Here is a 21,871-nt window from a genome sequence, read left to right as displayed (position 1 = left end):
ATAAATAAATAAAATGAATAATGGGAATACTTAACGAGGTGGAAAAAAGTGAGGAAGGAAAAAATAAAAAAAAAATGCACAAGCAAATAAAATAGTAGTACAAAAAATAGCAGCAATTATCATCGGCAGGAAAATTATGCAGACTAAGTATCAATGAGCAAGCAGATAAGTTTGTCAGCTAACTGTCAACTAATTACAACCTTACCATGCTTATACAGTACTTGGTCATTTTAATTAGAGTGTTTTTTTGCTTACATCGATTTTTTACAACACGCTGGTCCTGAGTAGCACAATTTAGTATAATACGAAAAGTACATGTTGCTTCAACAATCTAAAAAGATGCACGAGAGTAAAAAATATTAAGTAAATGGATAATGGATTACGTAGGTGAGCCACAAACAAGTTTGGAAGAATAAGAAATAAAATAAAAATTGAATAAATACATCATCTGAATTAGTCTCCTTGTACGTAATACATGTTCATCTGGATTGTTTATCTGCTTTTTCCCCCTCATTTTAGTTTATTTATTTTTTATCCCATGTATTCGCGGTCCCTCCTATTTGAGCTCAGCCTACATCTCGTTCCGCGAGCTTTTTCCATCTTCAACACCCCCTAAAAACAATAACCACAGAATCAAATAATTCTGCTCTAAATTCCCTACCTCTGCTTTACTGATTGTTCGGCTTCTGTACAAACGATTTATATTGTCTCCCTCCCCGAACTCATGCCCGTCAAAGTCTATCCTTGCTCGTATTGGTTTTTGCGATTTTTTCATCATGGCTTGTATTTTTTTCTCCTGTAAAATATATGCTTGATTTTGCCAAGACTTTTTCCATCGGCCAATTCCGGACAGAGAAAGAAAAAATATCCAAGACATTTTGCTTTCGCTTTTACTTCTGCTTTTGCTTTCTAACGAATCCCGTTCTCGTGTGCTTTCCTATACACGTTCTTGGGAACATCTCCCACTATCTGTGAGTTCGGATATTGCCGTATTGGCAACGGATGCACATCACTGGGATCTCTATTCTCTTTATCACTGCTATAGCTTCCAGAACTTTCCCTGAGTTCATGTAGTCTATTCACCAATCTCAAACTGCGAAGAGCCGCCTGCTTGGGCTTTGGCAGTTTATCTTCAATTGGTGTACTGTTGGCCGTTTCAATACGAGCATGCTGACTCTGGCGATCAAAAAACTTCTTGAGTGCTGATCCCGGTGTCTTTATCAGCAACCTTTGAATAGGCGCCATATGCCTAATCCGGTAATTCTCGTACATTCTATCCATCTTCTCTCTTTTTGCCTCTCCCAATTTCTCCTCGCTTAGATTTTTGCCCAACTCAAAGGTTGAAAGACTTCCTGATGAAATAGTCCCTTGGTTTTCCAGCTTTTGCTCACAAATGCTCGTCCCGGATGTGTTTCTATTTGTTGGATTTTGTACCTTGGTCTCGTTTTCCCAGTTATAGCTACAGCTCCCAAAGGATTTTTCCTTATCTGTTCCTTCCGCAAATTCATCCTCCGAATAACTATTAAAAGGGTTGCGTTTCCATGAGCCAACCGCTTCTGCATTGCTTTTCTTCTTTTCACGGTTCTTGCAATTATTTCGGTACCAACACAAAATCACGATTAGCGCAAAGAGCACTATTCCGGCTGGTATTCCTATAGCCAACGCTAAAGTCAAAGTTGACATGCTGCTTCCTCCATTTCCACTATGTAATATTGTCTGGAGTCCACCTTTTTGCAATGAAGAAGTTGCTGTAGTACTTGTAGCAAGTGTATTTGTGGTTGATGCTATCGCTGATGTACCTGTGGATGCAGACTGCGACATACCGGTGAGGGTCGATCGGCCCGTCGATGTGCTGCTGGCAACCTCGTTTGCATTCATGTTCTTCTCCTCCAATATACCAGATACTGGAATTTTACTCCACACTGTGACAGTTGTCGTTTTCTTAAATGTGGATGTGGTAAGCATGTCGTTTGGAATAATGTTCAAGCAGCTGAGAACGATCTTATTATTGCTTCTATGAGCTTCCATTGATCTGCCGTCTATCTAAATAGCGACTGTGCTTCTCGCCCGTATTAATAGGCTTGCAAAGGTATATAGTTCACCTAAGAAATTTGATGGGTGCGGATTAGGGCTCTTTATATCATGGCTTACAAAATTTAAAGTCTTGTGATGCGTCAAATTGTACTCATCTTGGAAACAGTGCATGTGTAAAAAAGATGCTGCAGCTGTTTCAAAATAGTTTCGGGATTCAAGGGTCCTGTGGCGGTGCAATGTGGCTGATGCAAAGAAATGATATGACATCAATGAAAGTACGTTGTGGATATGTCTGCTAATGAAGAGGTACATGTAAATTATTGCTGATTCATATAGAGATTGTTACTCCATTTATTTGGCGGTGAGGAGTGGAGACAACCAGATAGATGCATTGATCAGAAAGCAGATAAGCACATCATCACTATGGAGTTTCACGTTTTATTTTTAATCTGTTCGCGCTTAACTTGGCAGATTCTCAGGGACGTCAAAGAAAAAAAAAAAATACAATAAAAATAAAAATCTTGGATGGATGCTTGCACTCATTATTATGGGCGCCTAATGTTTTTTTTTTTCTTTGTCTACAAATGTTCATATCAATGACATTAACTATTAGCATTAACTAATTGACCATCCATCCAAATCATACTTTCTAGATATACCGTATCCATACACATAGACCGGATTGATACTGTCTGATTCTTTCGTGTTTGCCTAGTCTTATCCGAAAGCAGGCAGCACAATATTTGAAGCATCATCAATAATTGTACCACGGTTGATTGCAGATAGCAGAGGACAATTTCAAAAGCAAAAAGCACTTGTTTTCACTCATAGGTACACCAGAGATCCAAGCACAGAATGAACAGTAACAGAGAGAATTACGGCCGCCGTTTCGTCATTTATACAAATAGACGCGCATCAGTTATTCCAAGCAGTATACCGCCGGTATTTGAATCAGTGCATAGAAATCCAGAAGACAGCAGCTTTATAGTACACTCAGCAAGGCCGGCCCAGCCATATTCATTTAGGCATCCCTCCAGACGGCATGGTCCCGCACCTTATGCAGAATTTCCTGCATCAAGAGCCAATTCTGATACTTCAGGACGTACCAGCCATAATTCAGCACATACCACCCATAGCTCTACCCGGCATGGCACTTTCTCACACCGCCTCGGCAAGCAGATTCGCAAATTGAAGCGGCTATTTCATTCTAGAGGTGGCACTACCTCCGAAAATACTGAATCTTCTGAAATATCGCAGCATCTTCCACCCAGCCAGCCTCATGCTACCGTGCAGCCGCCTCCTTACACCACTGGTGCGCGCACGACCTCCTCACACACCTCGCACCATTCATCCAGAATGCATGCATCAATTCCGCACAACATTTTCAGCAGGGCAAGAGTCAGCATTCCTAGTTTGTCCAACATTGGTTCGAGGGATCGCAGCCCGCAGCAAAGACCACCAATCCAGTTCAATACGCTTTCGATGCTTCTCCAAACAGTCTCGATCAGCACGCTGAGAAGACTCCTCCAGAACGGCGACGCGTCGATCGACCGCAGAGGGGACCCCGACCTCGGCGATCTCCAGCAACGATACACCGGCACACGGCTTGACCGTGCCGATATTCCGGCTGGGGAAGACACCACATTCGGCGAGTTCTTGCACCGCCTTGCCCACGACAACTTGCTTGAGCATCAGTTTCGGCCCCAGCTGCAAAATGGGGGTGGACTCAGTTTTTTCAGAGCTTTTCGTTTTTCGCGTAACGACACATCTGAGGCGGTGCCATCAACAGTGCCAATCATGATAGTTGGACTTGTAAGTGTGAGCCGAGCAGTTGCCGCGGGCTCTGTCCGGGTTACAAGCACCAATTCCGGCAATTCGAACCCGGAACCACCAAGCCAGACCAACGAATCAGACGACGCTATTTCCGCCGGAAGCATCATCTCGCATACTGCAAGCCCGGCCAGTTCCAGCGGCACGCCTTTGAATGGAGATGCTGCCCAAACTCGCCCGTCTGCATCGCAACAGAGTGCAGAAACACCAACTGGTGGAAATGCAGACAATGTTTCCGGTGAAAACTCCGGAGAACAACCCAGCACAGCCGATAATGCTTACCGTTCCTGGATAATTGTCGTTATGGCACATCACTATGAGGCATCAGACTCGGTTTTGGACTCCATGCCGATTCTCATCGATCTTTTAACTGCATACATTTCAAGTACAAACGGAATCATCAACCCGAACGACACAACGTTTTTCAACTCCCGCTCAATCGCTGCCGGAAACATGGATGAGTTCCGCAACTCTCTTTTCGAATTGCTGAACCGGCACAGGGCCTTGTCACGTGACCAGCTTAATCAGAAACCCGAGACCATGTGCGTTTTCCGGCCTTCCGTTTCGAAAAAGGCCACGTGGAAGGAAAGAGCCGCTTACCTAGATGGAAGGAACCCTGTTGCATACTACAATCCGGGTGATCGTTGTCCAATATGCTTGGTAGAGTACTCTTCTGGAGATCTGGGCAGAAAGCTTGATTGTAAGCATGCTTTCCATAAAAACTGCGTTGACGAATGGTTGGTTAACGACAACACGTGTCCAATTTGTCGGGCTAAAGCACTGAAGGTATGATCTACCGTTTCATGCTTTTTCGAACTTTTAATGGTAACGATTTTGAATTTCTATGGCTTCCACAATTCTTTACGGTTTTTTACATCCTGGGTTTATCCATCTCTATCTTTTTTTTTTTTTTTACGAGAAAGGAATCTTTATTCTATGCATCCTTTTTTTTTTTGACGTCTCTCTGCTCTACTTCAGCTTAATGTGATCGTCCCTAGTCTTTAGCTAAATACGATAATATGCGTATTTCGTGGTCGAATTGCCGCAAATTTGTGCTCCCCGCCTTTGGTGTCCGTATTTCAGTGATAATTTCGTTTAAGTTACCACCCATCGTACTATTTAATGTAAAAACACTACTGACAACTCCTGCAACCAATGCTGCAGAAAACGATGTTCCCGACTGCAAAGTCACAGATCCGTTAGTTGTCATGGTTTCTAAATTCACCCCGTCAGCATACAGATTAACGCAGGGGCCATAGTTACTAAATGGAGCCAATTCATCTGTAGTAACGTCAACAGATCCAACAGTTATGACACTTGAAGAACCAGATGGACTAAACAAACATGCATCTGTTTGGTAATTTCCGGCAGCAGCAATAACTATAAATCCAGCTTCCACCATTTCGCTTATAGCACAGTCGAGTATGAAATTCCGTCTTCCCACAAAAGGCAGCAATATCACTCCATTCACTTTCTTTTCATTTATTTCCTCAAGTGCCAAGAGAACGTCACTCATTTTTCCCCTTCCATTTTCATTCAATACCTTGTAATCGATCATAATAGCGTTTTTGGCCGCTCCTAGTGTCTCTCCACCTAAAATTGAAGCCACCTCAGTGCCATGTTCGCTGAATTCTTCCTTCCTCTGGTTTTCACTAGATATTACTCTATCCCCAAATTCCGAGCAATTGGAGCAAATCCCTGAATCCAAAAGGTATACCGTAGATGTACGATTCTCATAAACGTAGTCCATTGTCTGATGTCTAAGAATTCGATGCCTTTGCGATATTCTAGCAAGATGTTTTGGTGCAAAATTCTGAACTGATGCAGCCTCAATATTTCTGTCAAGACTAATCGCTTCAACAAACTCGTCAAAATACATCGATTTCAGCGTACTGAGTTCGAACTTGCCCACTATTCCCTCGAAGCTTCCAATGTGTATATTTGAGCAATTTGTACAAAGTTTTTCATAACGTGTATATGCGGCATTGTTACCTCCATTCATGTTACTGTTTCTGAATTTAATCATGAAACTTTCTTCTCCTGTCACTTTTAAGCATAGCAGTATAATGTTCACCAGTTTCCGAATCATCATATTTCTCTTAACCAAAATTAACAACACAACTTAATTTATATTATTTTAAAAGCATCTCTTCTGATTCTCTAAGTCTATTTTGATCTTGTTCTCTAGAGCTTCATTCTAAACACTCGGCATTTCCAAAAATAAAAAATAAAATACCGGAAAGTATGACTGAAAATCCTCTTTTTCCAAACAAGGAATTTTTTGTCCTGAACAAACTCAGCATCCAGTATAGATTTAACACTTAAAATATTTCATATATTTCCTATATTTCTATAAAATGCAAGGAGATGAGTATCTGAATGGTCACATATTGAAAAATGAAACTTGTACGAAGGATTTTCAGTTTTCTTTTCCTAATGGGGTGCGGGAAATGGAAATATATATATGGTATCTATCTTACTTCCATACTAATGTTCTTGAAGTACTTGTCCATCATAATATACACTGAATAATTTGTTGCTCCTGTCAAATTGAATGTAATCATTGTTTCCTCAATTACTCATATGTACCACTTGTTTATGCTCAAATATTGCTATCCCTTTCACTCTTATCGTCGGAAATTTTGCTAGTGAACTCATAATCATTATCTTCATCGCTGAGATCATAGGACAAAGTTTCCATTCCAGCTGTATCTTGATTCGATAAATTGCTGCTCATTTTCCTAGCTAATCTTTCTCGACGTTTCTGCTCTTTACGAATTAAATACTTCTGCCGTCGAATTTCACTTTCCTCTTGCTCAAACTCCCGATATTTTGCAAGATATATTTTAAGAGCCTCGGCATAGTTCTCAAAACCAAGAGTGTACATTGAATATAAGATATCTTCACCATTTAATGTCTTTCGTCGTTCAATCGAGCACTTTTCTGCTGATTGTGACGTAATAAATGATATAAACTCTGATACGCATTCTTGCATACACTCGGAGGCTTCTTTTGACAGTTTTCCATAAGATGGTAATGCTCGTCTCATAATACGGCTAACTGCATCGATATTATTTATGTTAGTATCTGATCCATATAACAGCAAAGTCAACAATTTGAATTCATTCCCCGTCACTCAATACTTACCATTTGCAATCGGAAGATATCTATCTTGCTCTCTTACTATATGGAACTCTTCCTCCTCCTTATTTCCTCCTTTCGCTTTCATAGTTAATATTTCTTCTCTTCTAATATATCTTCTTTCTTTTTCGTAGCTAATTGCTTCCAGCGTTATTCTCCAGTTTTAACGATATTTTTCCCTCGTCATTCCTTACTATAGGTACAAAGTAATTTCATACGTAATTTGTTTGGGATGGAAACAAGAAAAGGAATAGCACAATCAATGATCATGATCAGTGGTTTACTATCAACTACCAATACCTGCTCTTTTTTATTTTTGATGATCGAATTGATATCGGAGTTATCGATCCTTCTTTATTTCTCCGGTACATAGTTGCACAGCCGTAATATGTCTTCGGAGATTTCCCCTATTGACTTTTTTTTTCTTTTCTGAATCTTGCTGAAATCAGCTAGCTATCTGCAATTCGCGATGCTTATGACAGATACGGATATCATAATCAGCAGGGATTATATATCAAACAGCGGTATTTTCCATCTTTGATCAATGAAACAATACCGAGGATAAAGAACTTTAAAGAAGATATTTTCACTTTACATGAATCTCCTACTATTTTAGTTAGATCTGTCCCTCCAAAATGGTCAACAAACTGGTTTCAGAATTTTGTTCACAGGTTAACAAGTTCAGATTCTATTTGAAGTTGGATCTTCTTTTTACAGAAATAATTGATCTATTTCAGAGGAAGGATTTTATTTATCATACTTTATATGCATTATGAACATATTCAAGAAACAAGTTTGGATTGATTTCACAGCTACGCTTTTCAATGCCCATCAAAGCTTTCAATTACTAAATTATCCGTACATCAGTGATAAGTACAACTTAACGAACTTGCACCCAGGACATATATCCTATATTCCACGTCATTTCTTGACTGTCTGAACGCATAAAGGGACGCCTTGGTACGGCTTCAAATAGAAGGGGCCTTTGCCTAATAGGTCGTCTATTTTTGACGTTTTAGGAATAAATTAACGTTGAAATTTTTTTCTCTCTTTAAATTGGACCCCTGTTGAGGCTTCTCTCGAGCCATTTTATTTTTTAAAATTTTCCCTTCTCACGACAAAAAATATCCGCGTTAATAAACGCGCTGATGCACGTCGCCAAAATCGTGCTTATCTTTTCCCAAAAAAGAATTTTAAGTAAACAAAATTGGAAAAGTCGCGCTCCTGCTGGGATGGGCCAAGAATGAACGGGGAACCACAATTATGAACACAGCGAATGAAGGACATTTAAGGGGGAGAAAGGATAAAAATTACGAGATTACTGGAAGCACAAATATGGAAGTACAAAAAACCAGTAGTTGTTTAATCAATAAACGGTAGGATTTAAAAGGAAATCTTGAAGTTTGAGTGATGAATTTAAATGAATATCACAAATTTGTATAATGGGGGAGGTACCAAGAAGGTATTCAGATGAGTAAAATTAAGAGTAAGGTAAAACCAGCCGCATATAGAATAGATTAAAAATGAAAACCAAACCGTGAATGAGTCGGATTGCTATAATTCCACGGGAAGTGTCTGTATAGAAAAAATAATACAGTTCGACAAAAGTTATAGTGCATCACTAGTGTTGAAGAGAATAAAGAATATGGTTCGTGCCAACGAACGCGGTTTAAGAGAATGAGGAAATTTACAATGACATAAAAGCTCAGAAGGGAAATAAGGACAATGGTAGAAAAGGAAAATCAAAACGCGAATATGCGAATATCGCTGTGTTTATCCTAATCGCGGCCGAGCACCCCAAATTAAAGTGAAAAAAAAGTTTTTCGGGTCGAGAAAGGGGGTTTGCCGATTAAAGGGGGCCTAATGCAAAGGAGTTGGCTTCGGGAAGCAAGGCAGGAGCAATGTGAAGTCTGCAATGGAGATGGATTCACTTATGTGATGAATGGATTCATTCACCTTTAATTGAAATTTCTTGTTGGAATGGCACGGCGTCTAAATTTCCCCTTGCTTTTGTCCTTCCAGTATGCTGCTCCCTTCTCCTCTGTAATATAATTAATCTGGCTTGGCTATTTTTATTCATCTTTTTCTTCATTCAACTTTTTTTGTCATTTTGGCGTTTTTCAAAGCGTTCCTCATTTCAAGCGTACCCTACCCTTTAGAAAAATCACCGATAATACTTAAACTTTAGCTTCTGCACTCGCGAGACTCAATTATATCAATTTCGCTTCTGTTGGTATTTGCCAAGTTCTTGTCTCTTTTTCTAAAGCTGTCTCTTTTCATATAGTAGGTGTCCCATAGCCATAGTACTGCCCTCATTACCTATCAATCATTAACATTCCGTTTCATTCTTTTCCGACTCATTTTTGAATTAAACACTCGGTACTCGGAATTTTTTTTTGATTTCCACACCTGTTTGCTCCACGTCATATTTCCAACTCACCCGATCAATCAGCAATCTCCAGATTTTGTTGATTGAAAGTTTTGTGAAAACAGTTGACCCCTCATATCTTTGACCGTTGCATATTTATAGATCCATCGCCCCGGGCATAACTTTTTTTTTATTCTTAACTTAGGGCCTAACTGCACATCAAAAATTTCTTCCTGCTTTAAGTTCAGCCTCGAATATTCCCATTCCAACCCTCAGCTCGCAGTTCCGAGGGATCATAGTTGAAAAAAAAACAAAAAAAACAAGGAAAACAAGGATTTTATTTCATCCCCTCTTCGAAGTATATAATAGAGAAAAGAGTGAGACAAACACAATTAAACAAAGTGCACAAATACACAGACACAGAATCAGATCATCTGTCAGCATTAGCATTTCCTGAGGCCAAATTAGCATTTTTTTGAAGCGTCAGAGTATATTTCAGACTCATTTACCCGGATCAAGAACCAACCATGAATTCCCATTTAAAAAGTCATAGGATCCAATATGGTCCTCCCAAAAGGGGATCTGGCAGAAGATACTCCCCTAGGCTTGAATGCATCGAAAATTTCGAGAATAGAGTCATTGAAAACGAATACATTCCAAGCATTACCTCGCATCTCAGCACTTTGGAAGAAGCCTCAAAGGTTAATCCTTCAATGATTGACCTGCAACCTGAAGTGAAGTGGTTCATGCGCCCATATCTTGTGAATTTCATCATCCAGATACATGCATCACTAAAGTTGAAGCCGGAGACGCTTTTCCTCTGCTGGAATATTATTGACAGATACTGTGCCAAGAGAATAGCCTTTAAGCAGCATTATCAGTTGATTGGATGCACTGCGTTATGGATTGCGGCCAAGTATGAAGACAAGAAATCTCGTGTGCCAAGTTTGAGTGAGCTGAAGATGATGTGCTCAAACGTGTATGAGGAGAGTATGTTTAAAGAGATGGAAGTTCACATCCTCAGCACTCTAGATTGGACAATAGGTCATTGTTCGATGGAAAGTGTGCTTCAACTGTGCGTGAGGTTTGCAGATCCAGACGGGAAAGAGCGTCTAGACAAGCCAATTGCCGATTATAGGTGCAATTCGCAGATTGTGAGTGCAGTTCTTGCAGTTGCGAGATATTTCTGTGAGTTGTCACTTTACGAGCGTAGCTTTTTGACTTTCAGCCCATCCTTAGTTGCCATAACCTCATTCTTGCTTGCATGCTCGATCCTTGGAGTTGACTCCGGTGCCAAGTACACAAACCGGGTCTACCACATATTCCGTGTCAGCACGATAAATGCAAACAGAACGCGGCGTTTTGAGGCTCTCAGCAAGTCGCAGGGCTCCATAATTCCTCCATTTGGACAACTCCCAACTCCAGTGACTCCCAAAAAAGTGACATCTCGCTTTTTCGACGATGATTCTGAATCCACAGACGAGTGTGAAGCGGAAAACAAGGATTCTGGACGTGTATTCCAGTACGGACCATTTGTAAGCGGCTTCCGGGGTCTTTCGACGATTAATGAAGTCAGAAAGCTCTCGTTGCTGCTGCTGAAATTGGCTTTGAACCCTTCGGACGTCATGATAGAGAAATATACTCCTTTGGGAGTCACTGCAGTGGTCAAGAAGTTCATAGTGGAGAATCATCTTCGTGAATTGGACTCGAAGAGTTTGCAGGTGGACCCAGACTCGAGCACAGTGTCGGATTTCGCATTCGATCTCTCTAACTTGCTTCTTAACTTTGACTCAAGCCTCGAGTTCGTTACAGAGCAGGCAATACAATATATTAATCCAATTTGCCAGTCTCCAATGGCCACGAAGTCGTTTTCTTCACCATCAAGTTCGCCTTCCAACATTTCGTCTTTCAGCTCAGCATCATCTCAGACTACATGCGATTACTCGTATGATGAAGGAATATACAAAACGGGGTCTCCTAGACAAACGTGTCCAAGCTCGTCTCCATATGTGGACGCAAATTAAATTCGACAGGTACATGCTTGATTGCAATTTGCACTACTTGCTGTCATACTTGTTGCCCTCTGCTTAATACGATAAACGGCATTTCATTCTGCATATTAGCTAAATGTCTCAGCCATCTACATAGATGCAAAAACTACCAACTTTTAGTTCGATCTTTTCTATAACGATAATCTTTTCTTTACCATATTGCTCTAATTCTGTTCTACTATTATTAATGCATTTATATTATTGAAAAAAAAAAAAACGGAAGCTGCGACTCTATTCTGTAACCAGGCATTAGTTACTTTTTTGTGCTTTCATATTCTTTCTTATTTTCACCTGGCTTCATGTTCTCCTTCTCTCTTTCACATTCTTCTTTTTTACTCTGTGCTAGTTGCACAGATACCACTTCTATTTGGCTACTCTTCTCCAAGTGTGTGGTCTCATTCTCACTTTCATCCGTATCACTTCCTCCTGGTCTTTGCCGATGGAATATCCGGTCAACAAAATCCTGTGCTTTATGTGGAATAGATGTCTCTGATAATGATGACTCGCTTGAGTCGGCCTTATTTGGAGAGTTTTGCCGAGCATGTAACTTTAAATGTGTTCTAGTAGCATCATTCGCTGCATTGGCAGGAGAATTAGGAAGAGAATAAATATAATCGGCATCCGTTCCATTATTCATCGATATAATGTATGCAAGAAGGAAGATGATGATCACCAAGCTTAGAAAGTTCATCTTCTTCTGAAAGTTGAGCGACCGTTGAAACCGATCCAATCGATCCTCATTGGATAGCAAGACATTTTGAAAACGGCTGTTCTGATAGTTGAAAAACTGCTCGAAGTTTTCTGAGAGTTCCGAGTTGAGTCTTTTGAAATTGGAAATCTGGCTCTGCACTGTTGCATTCATTTGCCCGATTAAACCATCAAAGCTTTTGCTCTGTCTGCTTTCCAAGCTCTCAAAAGCAGCAGAAAGAATCTTAGATTGTTCCTCAATGTAGAGGAGAGAAAGAGTTGCATTTGATTCCAATACAGACAACCGTTTGATGATGTTCTGATATATGGATTCTTGAATATTAGCAGCACTCGAAGTTGGAGCATCAATTAATCCGTTTCGCGATATACTGCTCATACTGCTATTTGCAACTTCATCAGTGAAATTCTGGACGCAGATTGCAGCCTGAAGGTTTTTTCGCTGCTCAAGAAACTGCTCAAGTCCCAAATGAGGTCGAATAACGCAATTCTCAGGCTCAACCTCCTGCTGTACTTCAGGGGTGACATTCCTATCCTCACCTGCATTTTGCAAATTGCCATTTGCAATCTCATCGACGGAAATGTCACGTAGCTCTTTTGCAATTGATGGCTGGTGTGTTTCTTCCTTAAACTGCTCCATCATAGTTTTCCCGTGCACCTGAAGTGAAGAAATAGGGCAGTAGTACTCATTTCCGTAATGCGAAAGAAACTCTACCTTTAGAAACTTGGCCCATATCTTTGGGTCGGAAATGTGAAACGTTTGAAGGTTTCTGAGATTCTTGGCTGTGAATTCACCAATCACTTTCCAATCCGGAGACGGATACCTGTCACTTACTGAAACCCTGATATCCTTGAACACGGACGAAAAGAACTCGAAATTTCCAATCAGAACCTCGTCAATCAATATATCCTCACACAGTTCAACTATCACAAAGCTGTTACTGGCCTTACACTGATTGAGAAGATACGTGTCCTTGTTGGCGTTTAAAATTGCAGTAGCACCCTTGGCTTCTTTATTTGTCTTCACTATTGTAGCGGCGCAGTCCAAACTAGCATAGTTGAATCTTCCTTTGTAGGATTTATCATTATCAGAAGAACCAGTATCATCATCCGTGAATAGTGAAGCCTCAAACTCCATTTCCTCACCGAATGGGTAATCCAGATTACTATTCTGCCCCTGAGCTCTGTTTGCCTTGATTCTCTTCTGCTTCCCATCCTCCGATTCCTTTCTTTTTGCTCTTTCTTTCAATTCCTGAGCTATCTTCTGCCTTTTCCACTCCTCAAAAGTGATGAAGTATGCTTTTTCCTCGTTTGTCAGCACCGGCTCATGATCACTTGAGTTTAACACATCAGTCAAATTCTCAAGGCCTTGATTTAGCGCCTGCTCTGCAATAACGTCACCTGTTGCCTCTTCGTCCGAAATGTTGAGCAGTACTGGAATCTTTTCTGGAGATGCAAGAACTGTTGCAGTTGTGTTCGAGATAAATTGAGAATCCAACATTGTGCTGGATGAATTTTCCTGATGTGATTGGCTGAGAATCGTAGAATCAACGAAGGTATCTCTTTTAGCGTGAGAAAATGATTCAGGCATTTTATATGACTTATTTATACTTTGAATGGAAGAATATGAACTTTCGGAACTTTGATTCACATAATCATTTCTTAAAGCAACCTGTATCTTCTCTGATTCAGAAGTTGATCCATTGGTCAGTGTAGTCAATAAACGTCTGCCTGTTGAGGAAAGAGATACTGATAGATCGGATGTTAGGCGTGAATATTCTGCAGAAGATGGTGTTTCACTGTTATCAACATTACTTGTAAAACTAGATAACCCAGTGAATGAAATGCTATGAATTAACTTTGACGAATCTGTTAGCGTTGTGAAATGCGGCAAGTGTGAAATTTGACTGATACAGCTACTTGAAGTATCATCGATTGTACTAATGGACCTCGGTATGCTAATTGATATATTTGGTGATATGCTTAGCACATCATGTGAAATTCTATTATTTGAGCTGTTTTGATTAATAATGTGCTCACTTCGTGAATCAGATTTGTTGTTTGTTTCATCATTTTGATTGGCATCAGAGCAAATGAACAGACAGAGAAAAATTGCAAATAATGGTAAATTCATGCTATTGACGTTGGGATGTGCAGAATGAAAACTCGAATGTCACCTTTGATATACTAAACCGGTCCAATAATAATGAAAGAACGGAACATTACCAACAGTGATATGCTTTTGTTGATCGACAATTGTCAAAAAGAACTACGGGATTTTCACACTTTGAAAAAGCTTAAAGAAGGTTTGTATTACAATAGTGCGAGGTCCCCTGCGATAAGGGAAACCAGAAAAGAGGGTCATATGAGAGACAGATGCTCTTTTGGATGTACGGATGTGTCGAACACTTGAGAGAGAGAGAAAAAAAAATTAAAGATCGAAATGTAGCAGAACAATGACAGATAATTCCCCTATTCTGCCTAGTCAGGAGAACAGCGATAGCAGTAGAAGATAAGCAATATATATATATATTACGCACCGCATTTGTTTAAAGCATTTAACAATTAGTTAGACACATTACACATTACTTGCAAGGCATCAGAAAAATTAATACTGGCCGAATTTTGATTCCCTTTTCGCATCAATCTCTGTACATCATGCCTGCTTCAATACCAGCACTGAAATTTTGCACAGTTTGTGCTTCTAACAATAACAGATCCATGGAAGCTCACAAAGTGTTGAAGGAACACGGATATCTGGTGAGATCATATGGTACAGGGTCTGCTGTAAGGCTTCCTGGACCATCTATTGATCGGCCGAATGTTTTCTCGTTTGGAACACCATATACAAAAATAATGGAAGTTCTCAACTCACAAGATCTCAAGATGCACAAAAGCAACGGAGTGTTGGATATGACGAAGAGGAACATCAAGGTGAAAAAGGCCCCTGAAAGATGGCCTTACTATAATCAGCCGCTACAAGTACTTGACTCGGATGAGCATCCTGGATTTAAAGATGAGTTAGATTTCCAAGTGGTGATAACATGCGAAGAGAGATGCTTCGATTCAGTTGTGGATGACTATTTGACGCGGAACTACTTTGATCCAGACTCGGTGAACAGCATTGTGTACTGTTTTAACGTCGATATACGAGATGATCACGAAAGTGCGCGTGCAGGAGGTCGTGCAATATTAGATCTTGCAAATATGCTCAATTCGGCATATCAAGAAGGCTACAAGCAGCTGGCGGGGGGAGAAGCCGATGCTGAGCCGTTTGAGGATAGAATACCAGACTTGATAACTACATGGCAAAAGAAATATCCGAATCTCCCGCTTCTTCATGCTCTTTGCTACCATTGATACGTATATAGTGATTGCTATTCTTATTAGTGCTTTGTATATTAGGAGGCCCAACATCCCGCTGCATTCTATGATGCAGCTTTGGGATTCATTGCTGGCTGTCAAAATTTAGATTACAGACTTGAAAAGAAAGAAATAGAGAAAACAAAAATTAGTATCCTGTAGCAAAGTTCTTCGTGATTCAGCCAATCACACTCTATATATCACGGGTCTTCCGTTTACGTACACACGATCAACATTCCGGTCATCTCCGTTAAAAAGCCACTTGCATATCAGATTGTCAAACCTCGTGTGCGAGACTTTAGGATCCTGGGACCCCCATCTGGGTCTCTGAAAGTCGAAAATGTCAATATTGGAGTCCCGATTGCACAACTCGATCAGCTGGGCATCAAACCGTTTGCCAACTGCAAAAGATCCAAGCTTGTCAGACAAGTTTAGCACGTTGGCTCCACCCATGGTTGCCAAATAAAGCACATCCTTAACGCTGAGCTTCTCCTTGTCGTTATGTGTAGACATAACTAGATGATGAGAAACTAGAAGTGCGTGTCTTGCAACTTCAAGAATGGAGGGAGAAAATCCACCAGAGCAGTCTGTTCCCAAGCTCACATTGATCCCACTATTGAGCAACCAACGGATTCTGGCTTCACCAGAGGTGATAGATGAATTAGAAGTTGGACAGTGTGAAACTCCAGCCCCAGTCTTCACAAGAAGATCTCTCTCGTCATCTGTGAGATGAATACAATGAGCAAGAATAGTTTTTCTGCCCAAAAGACCCGTCTGGTAGTATATGTCAGTATAACTGTCATACTGAGGAAAAAGCTGGGCCATCCACCTTATCTCCCGATGATTTTCCGAGAGATGTGTTTGACAATAGCAGTTCTTGCTCTTTCGTAAGTCGCCAAGCCATCTCATAAGCTCATCCGTACACGAGGCGGCAAATCTCGGAGTAATGATAGCCTGTATTAATTCTCCACTCGGGTCTCTTTTATGCGCATAATTCATTAAATCGAGCGTTCCCTGCTTACTCTCCTCGGTTGTTTCGCAGTAAAAGCTGGGGGAATGGTCGTTCATACAGGACTTGCCGATTAAAGCACGTTGACCTGCTTTCAGGGCTGAATCTGCCAATATTTCAGTCGCACGAGTATGAATTGTGCCATAATATGCAGCAGTGGTGGTTCCACACTCAAGTGTGCGATTCACTACTCTTGAATACACTTCATGTGCAACTGCAGCATCTTTAAAGGATGATTCAAGCGGATACGTGTATATATTAAGCCAGTCTAACAAAGTTGTCTCTCCAAATATACCGTTGTTGGGATATTGTGGTGCATGGATGTGCGTGTCGATAAATCCTGGAAAGAAGAACTTGGTCTCACTTCCAGACTTGTCCACAACCTTGACACTGCCTTCTTCCACGCCAAACTTTTCCACTCCAAGCTTCAATAGATCACCTTGGAAGCTCTTTTCGATGAATGTGATAAGTCCGGTATTATCCACACCGATGGCTGTTTTCGGCATCACTTCCATTGATCCGAGTATTGGCGTGTGTGCGAAAGTCCCATAATACACAGTATATGGGATTGGATCACGGCACCTAGCCTGAATCTGGTCTGTGAAATAACTTGAGTCTGTAGTCATCTGTTGTTGTTCTGATTGTGTATATGATAAGAAAGTGAAGATTATGTAATGCTAGTTTACATTCGACCTTCTTACAACAGGAAGTTGTGCTACCTGCACTAGAATTATAACTCAACTTTTGACGTCTTTGTATTGCTTAAATAGTAATTGCAGAAGGGCATAAATTTCTGATTTGCTTTGTTTCTGTCGCAACAACTCCGGTATTTTCATATCTTTGCCTTATCTATTTAGCAAAATCCGGGCTTTTCCGCGGTTCGTATTTTCTTACCGCGGACACGATTGTGTCTATGTATGGGATAGGGTCCACATTAGGTATTAAGAAGGATCCTACATTTCAACAAAAATGCCAAATTCAATATTGCTTTTGAAATAGGTTTCTATTTTCCCATATGGGAACTTGTATTCTTACTTTATGATATTTGTCAGGGCTTGATAGATAGAGCATTGCCTAATAGTGCCAACTCGCCCGATCTCCGTTGCAACCGGCCGGCGTTTAAAGAAAGTGGAAAAAAAACTTGAAAGATGAAATGAGGAAAAAGTACAGCGAAAAATTGTATGCCATAGATGTGCGGTCTGCGGCCAATTTCTTTGTCATCCGTGCACCACATAAATAAAAGCTCTTGCGAAAATTTGGAGCCACCCGATGGTTATTTTATTTTATTTTTTTTTTTTTTGTATTTTTTTACCCGGCAGCCAATAAAATCGGCGTAATAAAAAAACGGGGAAAAAAGACATCAATCAATCATCACTTGTAAACCTTAAAATCAGATAATTACAAAGTTCCAAACAGGATTTGATCTCGCTTTACCAATAAACCAAGCGATTGCATACAACAATAACCGAAGTCATGGTTAACGTAAGTATCTGATTTTGACGATGCTTTTTTGGCATACCAGGCGCCTTACTAACAACAAATAATGCAGTATATTTCAAAGCCGGCCTACCAAGCCGCTAAACATGTTGGAATTATCAACGGTCACAACTTGAGAGCTTATGCAGGTCCTCTTGCATTTTGGGGTGTTGCTACAGTCTTCACTATTGGTGTTTATACTGAGGCATGGCCAAGATTCCGTAGTGCTTTCTACAAAAAGATTCCGGTGCTAGGTAAGCACTGGCAGAAAGTCACCGACCCAGAAGATGTGCCGGTTTAAGCATGAAAGAGCGGGATATATACAAATAGGATGATGGTTGGTATGGGGTGATGATCGGTACGGGAGTGAAATTTGTGACAGATATGAAGATGGGCATGGAAATAAAGATTGGCATGGAATCAAAGGTCAGTCGTATTATATATGCCTAACGGTATGAAGAAGAACACTATTTATTGCGGGAGTATATATTATTTATTTGAATTCAATTAGATTCGACAGTCACATCTGAACTTTGAGCACACATTCTGTGTATATTGCACCTTGAGCATTTACAACAGAGTTATTCTCTACTATCTAACGTATATCCTTAATCCTAGTATTCCAAACATAATTCATACACCTAAAAGAAAAAACAGATAAAATATAAAATAAGTAGCTCGATAATCCTCCTCAGTCTACACTGTCAGAGGAGGACTGTTCGTTAACCGCACTGCCTTCTATCTCTTCGTCTATCGCCAATTCATCATCTTCACAACCAACGACTCCCCATTCCAAACCAGTGACTTCATGAAGTCTTTCCTGAATTGAAGTCATCGGTGTAAAAAGACCGAACTGCTTTAATTCACCATCATAGGAATGAAGCATTCCCACAAGCCCAAGACCTGTAGGTGGAGACTTTGGAGCTTCAGCATCTTTTTCACTTGGATGAGAATCCTCATGATGGACAGATGCCGACGGAATAAAACTCTCGATGAATGAAGAGAGAACAGACCTCCGGGACGATTCCGGAGGATAGACTGTATCTGGTTGAATTTCTCGTTGCGTTCTTTCCACAGAGTTTGTATTGATATCGCTCAGTTTTGACAGAATAAACGAGCCCGAATCGCCTCCACAGGCGAAGTTCTTTCTTCTGCTGGAACTGATGACAAACTCGCTTGTTTTTAGCAGACCCTCAGACCAGTATATCATCTTCATACCGTTAAGTTTTCCGGTGGTAAAATTAGTCGTGGCACCAACCTTAAACACATTCAAGTTCGCTCTGTTTAGTAGGCCACCTTTAGCATGATACAAGCTCACCACCTCCTTGATATAGAGGTTCGACAATATCAAAGATGGATCCAGCGAGCTCAAATTCAAGTCTTCACCCAAGAAGTTCAAATACTGCTTTTTGTTTTCGACGTTTATCTTAATTATAGCCATATCGGATAACTTCTCCGACTTCACAATACGCTCACCCCAAACTATCTGCCCGAATCTCTTAGCAGGCAAGTTCCGTTTGATCATTCTGTTCCTGATCTTCACTTCCTGAACAGGAAACCGTCTGTCAAGTTCTTTCACTGCCTGGTCATACGCATTGTACTCCGGCATTTTTGAATCATACTTGAGTCTCTCGTTGTTTAAAGCATTTCGGTACAAATTCACCAACACCGGTGAAGGAACCGACACAAACGGATACGGATCACCGTTGTTTTCAGTAAGTATGGTCTCATTCAAAACAACATGAGCACAAGTCAACCCAAATATTGCACCCTGGTATTTTAACAGCTTTGGGTCTATGCAAGTTTTTGGAATTTTCGGGTAAACGTAGCCGCCCAACGTTCCGGAAAGGGTAAGTGAGTTATTGCAAGAAAGAGACATCGAAATTGGAACATAGTCCACATCTTCCTCCATTATCCGGAATGGTGACTTGAATTTCAGCACTGGATGTGCAATAGTGGACTGCTGGGTGGTAGATTGCGAAGTTTCGTCAGCTTTGGACGAGCAGGACACAATTGCATCCTTCAAAACCAGAAAATGGAGATCATCCGAGTTGGCTGAGAAGTACTTAATCACATCCTTGTGCTCCTTGGTTGGATCTGGAAACCCAAACGCGAATGTGATCACACTTAGGTTCTCATTCACGAAACCTCTCAGTAATGGAGCGACAAACGAACCCTCCTGGTCGGAAAACATCTTCTGGCGAGATTTCGACATCAAGGCTGTGAATATATCGTCAACTTCCTGTTGACGTGATGAATTCTGTACCGTTAGTCCGATAGGGAAGAACTCGGGTGCCATTAGCGATACGTAGCTCTGAATACCGTTGATATCGGCATTTGAGCACTCGACAAGCTTCAACTTGACAAAGAGCTTGTATAGACTCTTAAGGACGAGTGACTTGGAGCTGTCGTATGCCTTATCGACGAGCAGGTTGTCAACTAGCATTAACACATACTTGATAAGTCTCCTCAAGCCAGCTGAGGACGAAGTGTTAAACTGATAAGGCTTTAGATGGACCAACAAGTCACTGTTTGCAATCGTATCGGTAGTCCTTGTGATGCACTCACTGATGCTAATGGAAGCTTTTGTAAGATTAACCACAGACTGCACCACCTGGATCATGATATTCGACACAGCCAATGAAAGAAGCTTGAGCTTCCGAAGTATGAATTCCTCCAGAAGCTTGTCCTCGTACTCCTCTACAGTAGGTACCGTCACCGGTGCTGCCTGAGTTGAATGTGCTACTTTTTCAATGTGTCCGCGATAAAATGACGATATATCGAAAGACTTACGCTCGTCTTCAGAGTGAATCGACGACCTTCGATACTGCCGACTGCTCGATCGACTCTTCTTCGACTCGCTCGTCACTGGCTCCTCGTTTTCCAGCTCTTCTTCATGAACAACCCTCAAAGGAAGCCCAAATGAGCCAACAACGGGGTTTTGCTCATAATTTGAGACTTGTCGAAGTCCTTTCTTGTACGAATAGAGAGACTCCGACGGCTGTGTAGACGAGCTGGTCGACATCGTCTTTCTTGAACTGAACAATGAGTTTGTGTTTGAGTTGTACGAGTATTGAAAGCTTCTGTATGTCTGGTTATCTCCGGCACCAGAATTCTCACCATTTGTATTCGGACTCTTGCCAAACCGCTGATTCCGATCAACACCCGGTAACTGTGTTATCTCATCTTGTGTATCTTCCAGCCCTATATCGGTTGGAGAAATCTGGCTGTCTCTTCTATTCTTGTAGTTGGGTGCGTACTTCTCCAAAAACGATGCTTTAGCAGATTTGGCATCATCCAAACTTCCAGTCTGGGTTTCCGTATCGATCTTCAAGCTGCTCAAACCTTTGGAGATTCCAGAACTCCGTGATGAGCGACTCTCCGTTGAATGCTTCTTTTTCTTGATAAATATATCTTTCATGGTTAAAAAATGAGCCTATGATAACGAAAAGCCACCTTTTTGTTAATTCTATCGGCACCTTTCAATCAGTACTTGGTACTTGCAAACGTAAACTGGGGCTGCCTGGAAGGAATCAAGTGCAAGGAATCAAAAGATGAACTGTCCCGGTCTCAGAAGAGCAGCAGCACAGGGGAAGTTGATGCTAAACACACGGTATACATACATGCTAATTTATTTATATTAATACAACTTGTCTCGCTGTGTGATTTTTTTTCCATCTTTCTCGGCTGATCTATCCGAGCTTGATAAGCAAAATGCCGTGCGGAAAATCTGTGGAAGAGCCGCGCCAAAATTGGCAAAAAAAGAACTTGGAACTGTAAAAAAAAAAAAAAGAAAGCGTCTTGGCTCATACGTAAGCATGAAATTGAAGCTGGTGAGGAAATAGCTCATCAGTAAAAAGCAGAAGAAGAGACATGACATGAGTTTGAGTTGCC

The 21,871-nt window shown here is 40.9% G+C and overlaps 10 protein-coding genes across 10 annotated transcripts; 4 read left to right on the top strand and 6 right to left on the bottom strand.

Moving 5' to 3' along the window:
* Positions 1 to 909: 909 nt before the first annotated feature.
* BRETT_000397 (uncharacterized protein) lies at positions 910 to 2,028 on the bottom strand (the record flags this gene model as incomplete). The annotated part of the gene is made up of 1 exon (XM_041278965.1): positions 910 to 2,028. One exon carries the CDS (start codon positions 2,026 to 2,028, stop codon positions 910 to 912), a length of 1,119 nt encoding a protein of 372 aa, XP_041137179.1.
* Positions 2,029 to 2,889: 861 nt separating this feature from the next.
* BRETT_000396 (uncharacterized protein) lies at positions 2,890 to 4,656 on the top strand (the record flags this gene model as incomplete). Its single annotated transcript, XM_041278964.1, has 1 exon — positions 2,890 to 4,656. The coding sequence occupies one exon, from the start codon at positions 2,890 to 2,892 to the stop codon at positions 4,654 to 4,656; it is 1,767 nt and encodes a 588-aa protein (XP_041137178.1).
* Positions 4,657 to 4,858: 202 nt separating this feature from the next.
* BRETT_000395 (uncharacterized protein) lies at positions 4,859 to 5,866 on the bottom strand (the record flags this gene model as incomplete). The annotated part of the gene is made up of 1 exon (XM_041278963.1): positions 4,859 to 5,866. The coding sequence occupies one exon, from the start codon at positions 5,864 to 5,866 to the stop codon at positions 4,859 to 4,861; it is 1,008 nt and encodes a 335-aa protein (XP_041137177.1).
* Positions 5,867 to 6,466: 600 nt separating this feature from the next.
* BRETT_000394 (uncharacterized protein) lies at positions 6,467 to 6,913 on the bottom strand (the record flags this gene model as incomplete). Its single annotated transcript, XM_041278962.1, has 1 exon — positions 6,467 to 6,913. The coding sequence occupies one exon, from the start codon at positions 6,911 to 6,913 to the stop codon at positions 6,467 to 6,469; it is 447 nt and encodes a 148-aa protein (XP_041137176.1).
* A 2,987-nt stretch (positions 6,914 to 9,900) lies between these two features.
* BRETT_000393 (uncharacterized protein) lies at positions 9,901 to 11,397 on the top strand (the record flags this gene model as incomplete). The annotated part of the gene is made up of 1 exon (XM_041278961.1): positions 9,901 to 11,397. The coding sequence occupies one exon, from the start codon at positions 9,901 to 9,903 to the stop codon at positions 11,395 to 11,397; it is 1,497 nt and encodes a 498-aa protein (XP_041137175.1).
* A 280-nt stretch (positions 11,398 to 11,677) lies between these two features.
* BRETT_000392 (uncharacterized protein) lies at positions 11,678 to 14,263 on the bottom strand (the record flags this gene model as incomplete). The annotated part of the gene is made up of 1 exon (XM_041278960.1): positions 11,678 to 14,263. One exon carries the CDS (start codon positions 14,261 to 14,263, stop codon positions 11,678 to 11,680), a length of 2,586 nt encoding a protein of 861 aa, XP_041137174.1.
* Positions 14,264 to 14,787: 524 nt separating this feature from the next.
* Positions 14,788 to 15,489, top strand: BRETT_000391 (uncharacterized protein; the record flags this gene model as incomplete). Its single annotated transcript, XM_041278959.1, has 1 exon — positions 14,788 to 15,489. One exon carries the CDS (start codon positions 14,788 to 14,790, stop codon positions 15,487 to 15,489), a length of 702 nt encoding a protein of 233 aa, XP_041137173.1.
* A 189-nt stretch (positions 15,490 to 15,678) lies between these two features.
* BRETT_000390 (uncharacterized protein) lies at positions 15,679 to 17,127 on the bottom strand (the record flags this gene model as incomplete). The annotated part of the gene is made up of 1 exon (XM_041278958.1): positions 15,679 to 17,127. The coding sequence occupies one exon, from the start codon at positions 17,125 to 17,127 to the stop codon at positions 15,679 to 15,681; it is 1,449 nt and encodes a 482-aa protein (XP_041137172.1).
* An 847-nt stretch (positions 17,128 to 17,974) lies between these two features.
* On the top strand, positions 17,975 to 18,278 carry BRETT_000389 (uncharacterized protein; the record flags this gene model as incomplete). The annotated part of the gene is made up of 2 exons (XM_041278957.1): positions 17,975 to 17,983; positions 18,051 to 18,278. The coding sequence occupies 2 exons, from the start codon at positions 17,975 to 17,977 to the stop codon at positions 18,276 to 18,278; spliced, it is 237 nt and encodes a 78-aa protein (XP_041137171.1).
* Positions 18,279 to 18,668: 390 nt separating this feature from the next.
* On the bottom strand, positions 18,669 to 21,398 carry BRETT_000388 (uncharacterized protein; the record flags this gene model as incomplete). Its single annotated transcript, XM_041278956.1, has 1 exon — positions 18,669 to 21,398. The coding sequence occupies one exon, from the start codon at positions 21,396 to 21,398 to the stop codon at positions 18,669 to 18,671; it is 2,730 nt and encodes a 909-aa protein (XP_041137170.1).
* Between the last annotated feature and the right edge of the window lie 473 nt (positions 21,399 to 21,871).

Source organism: Brettanomyces bruxellensis, chromosome 8 (genome assembly GCF_011074885.1).
Source record: "Brettanomyces bruxellensis chromosome 8, complete sequence".
NCBI classification, from domain to species: Eukaryota; Fungi; Ascomycota; class Pichiomycetes; order Pichiales; family Pichiaceae; genus Brettanomyces; species Brettanomyces bruxellensis.
Note: the sequence above shows the minus strand (reverse complement) of the source record. Positions and strands in the feature narration are given on the sequence as shown.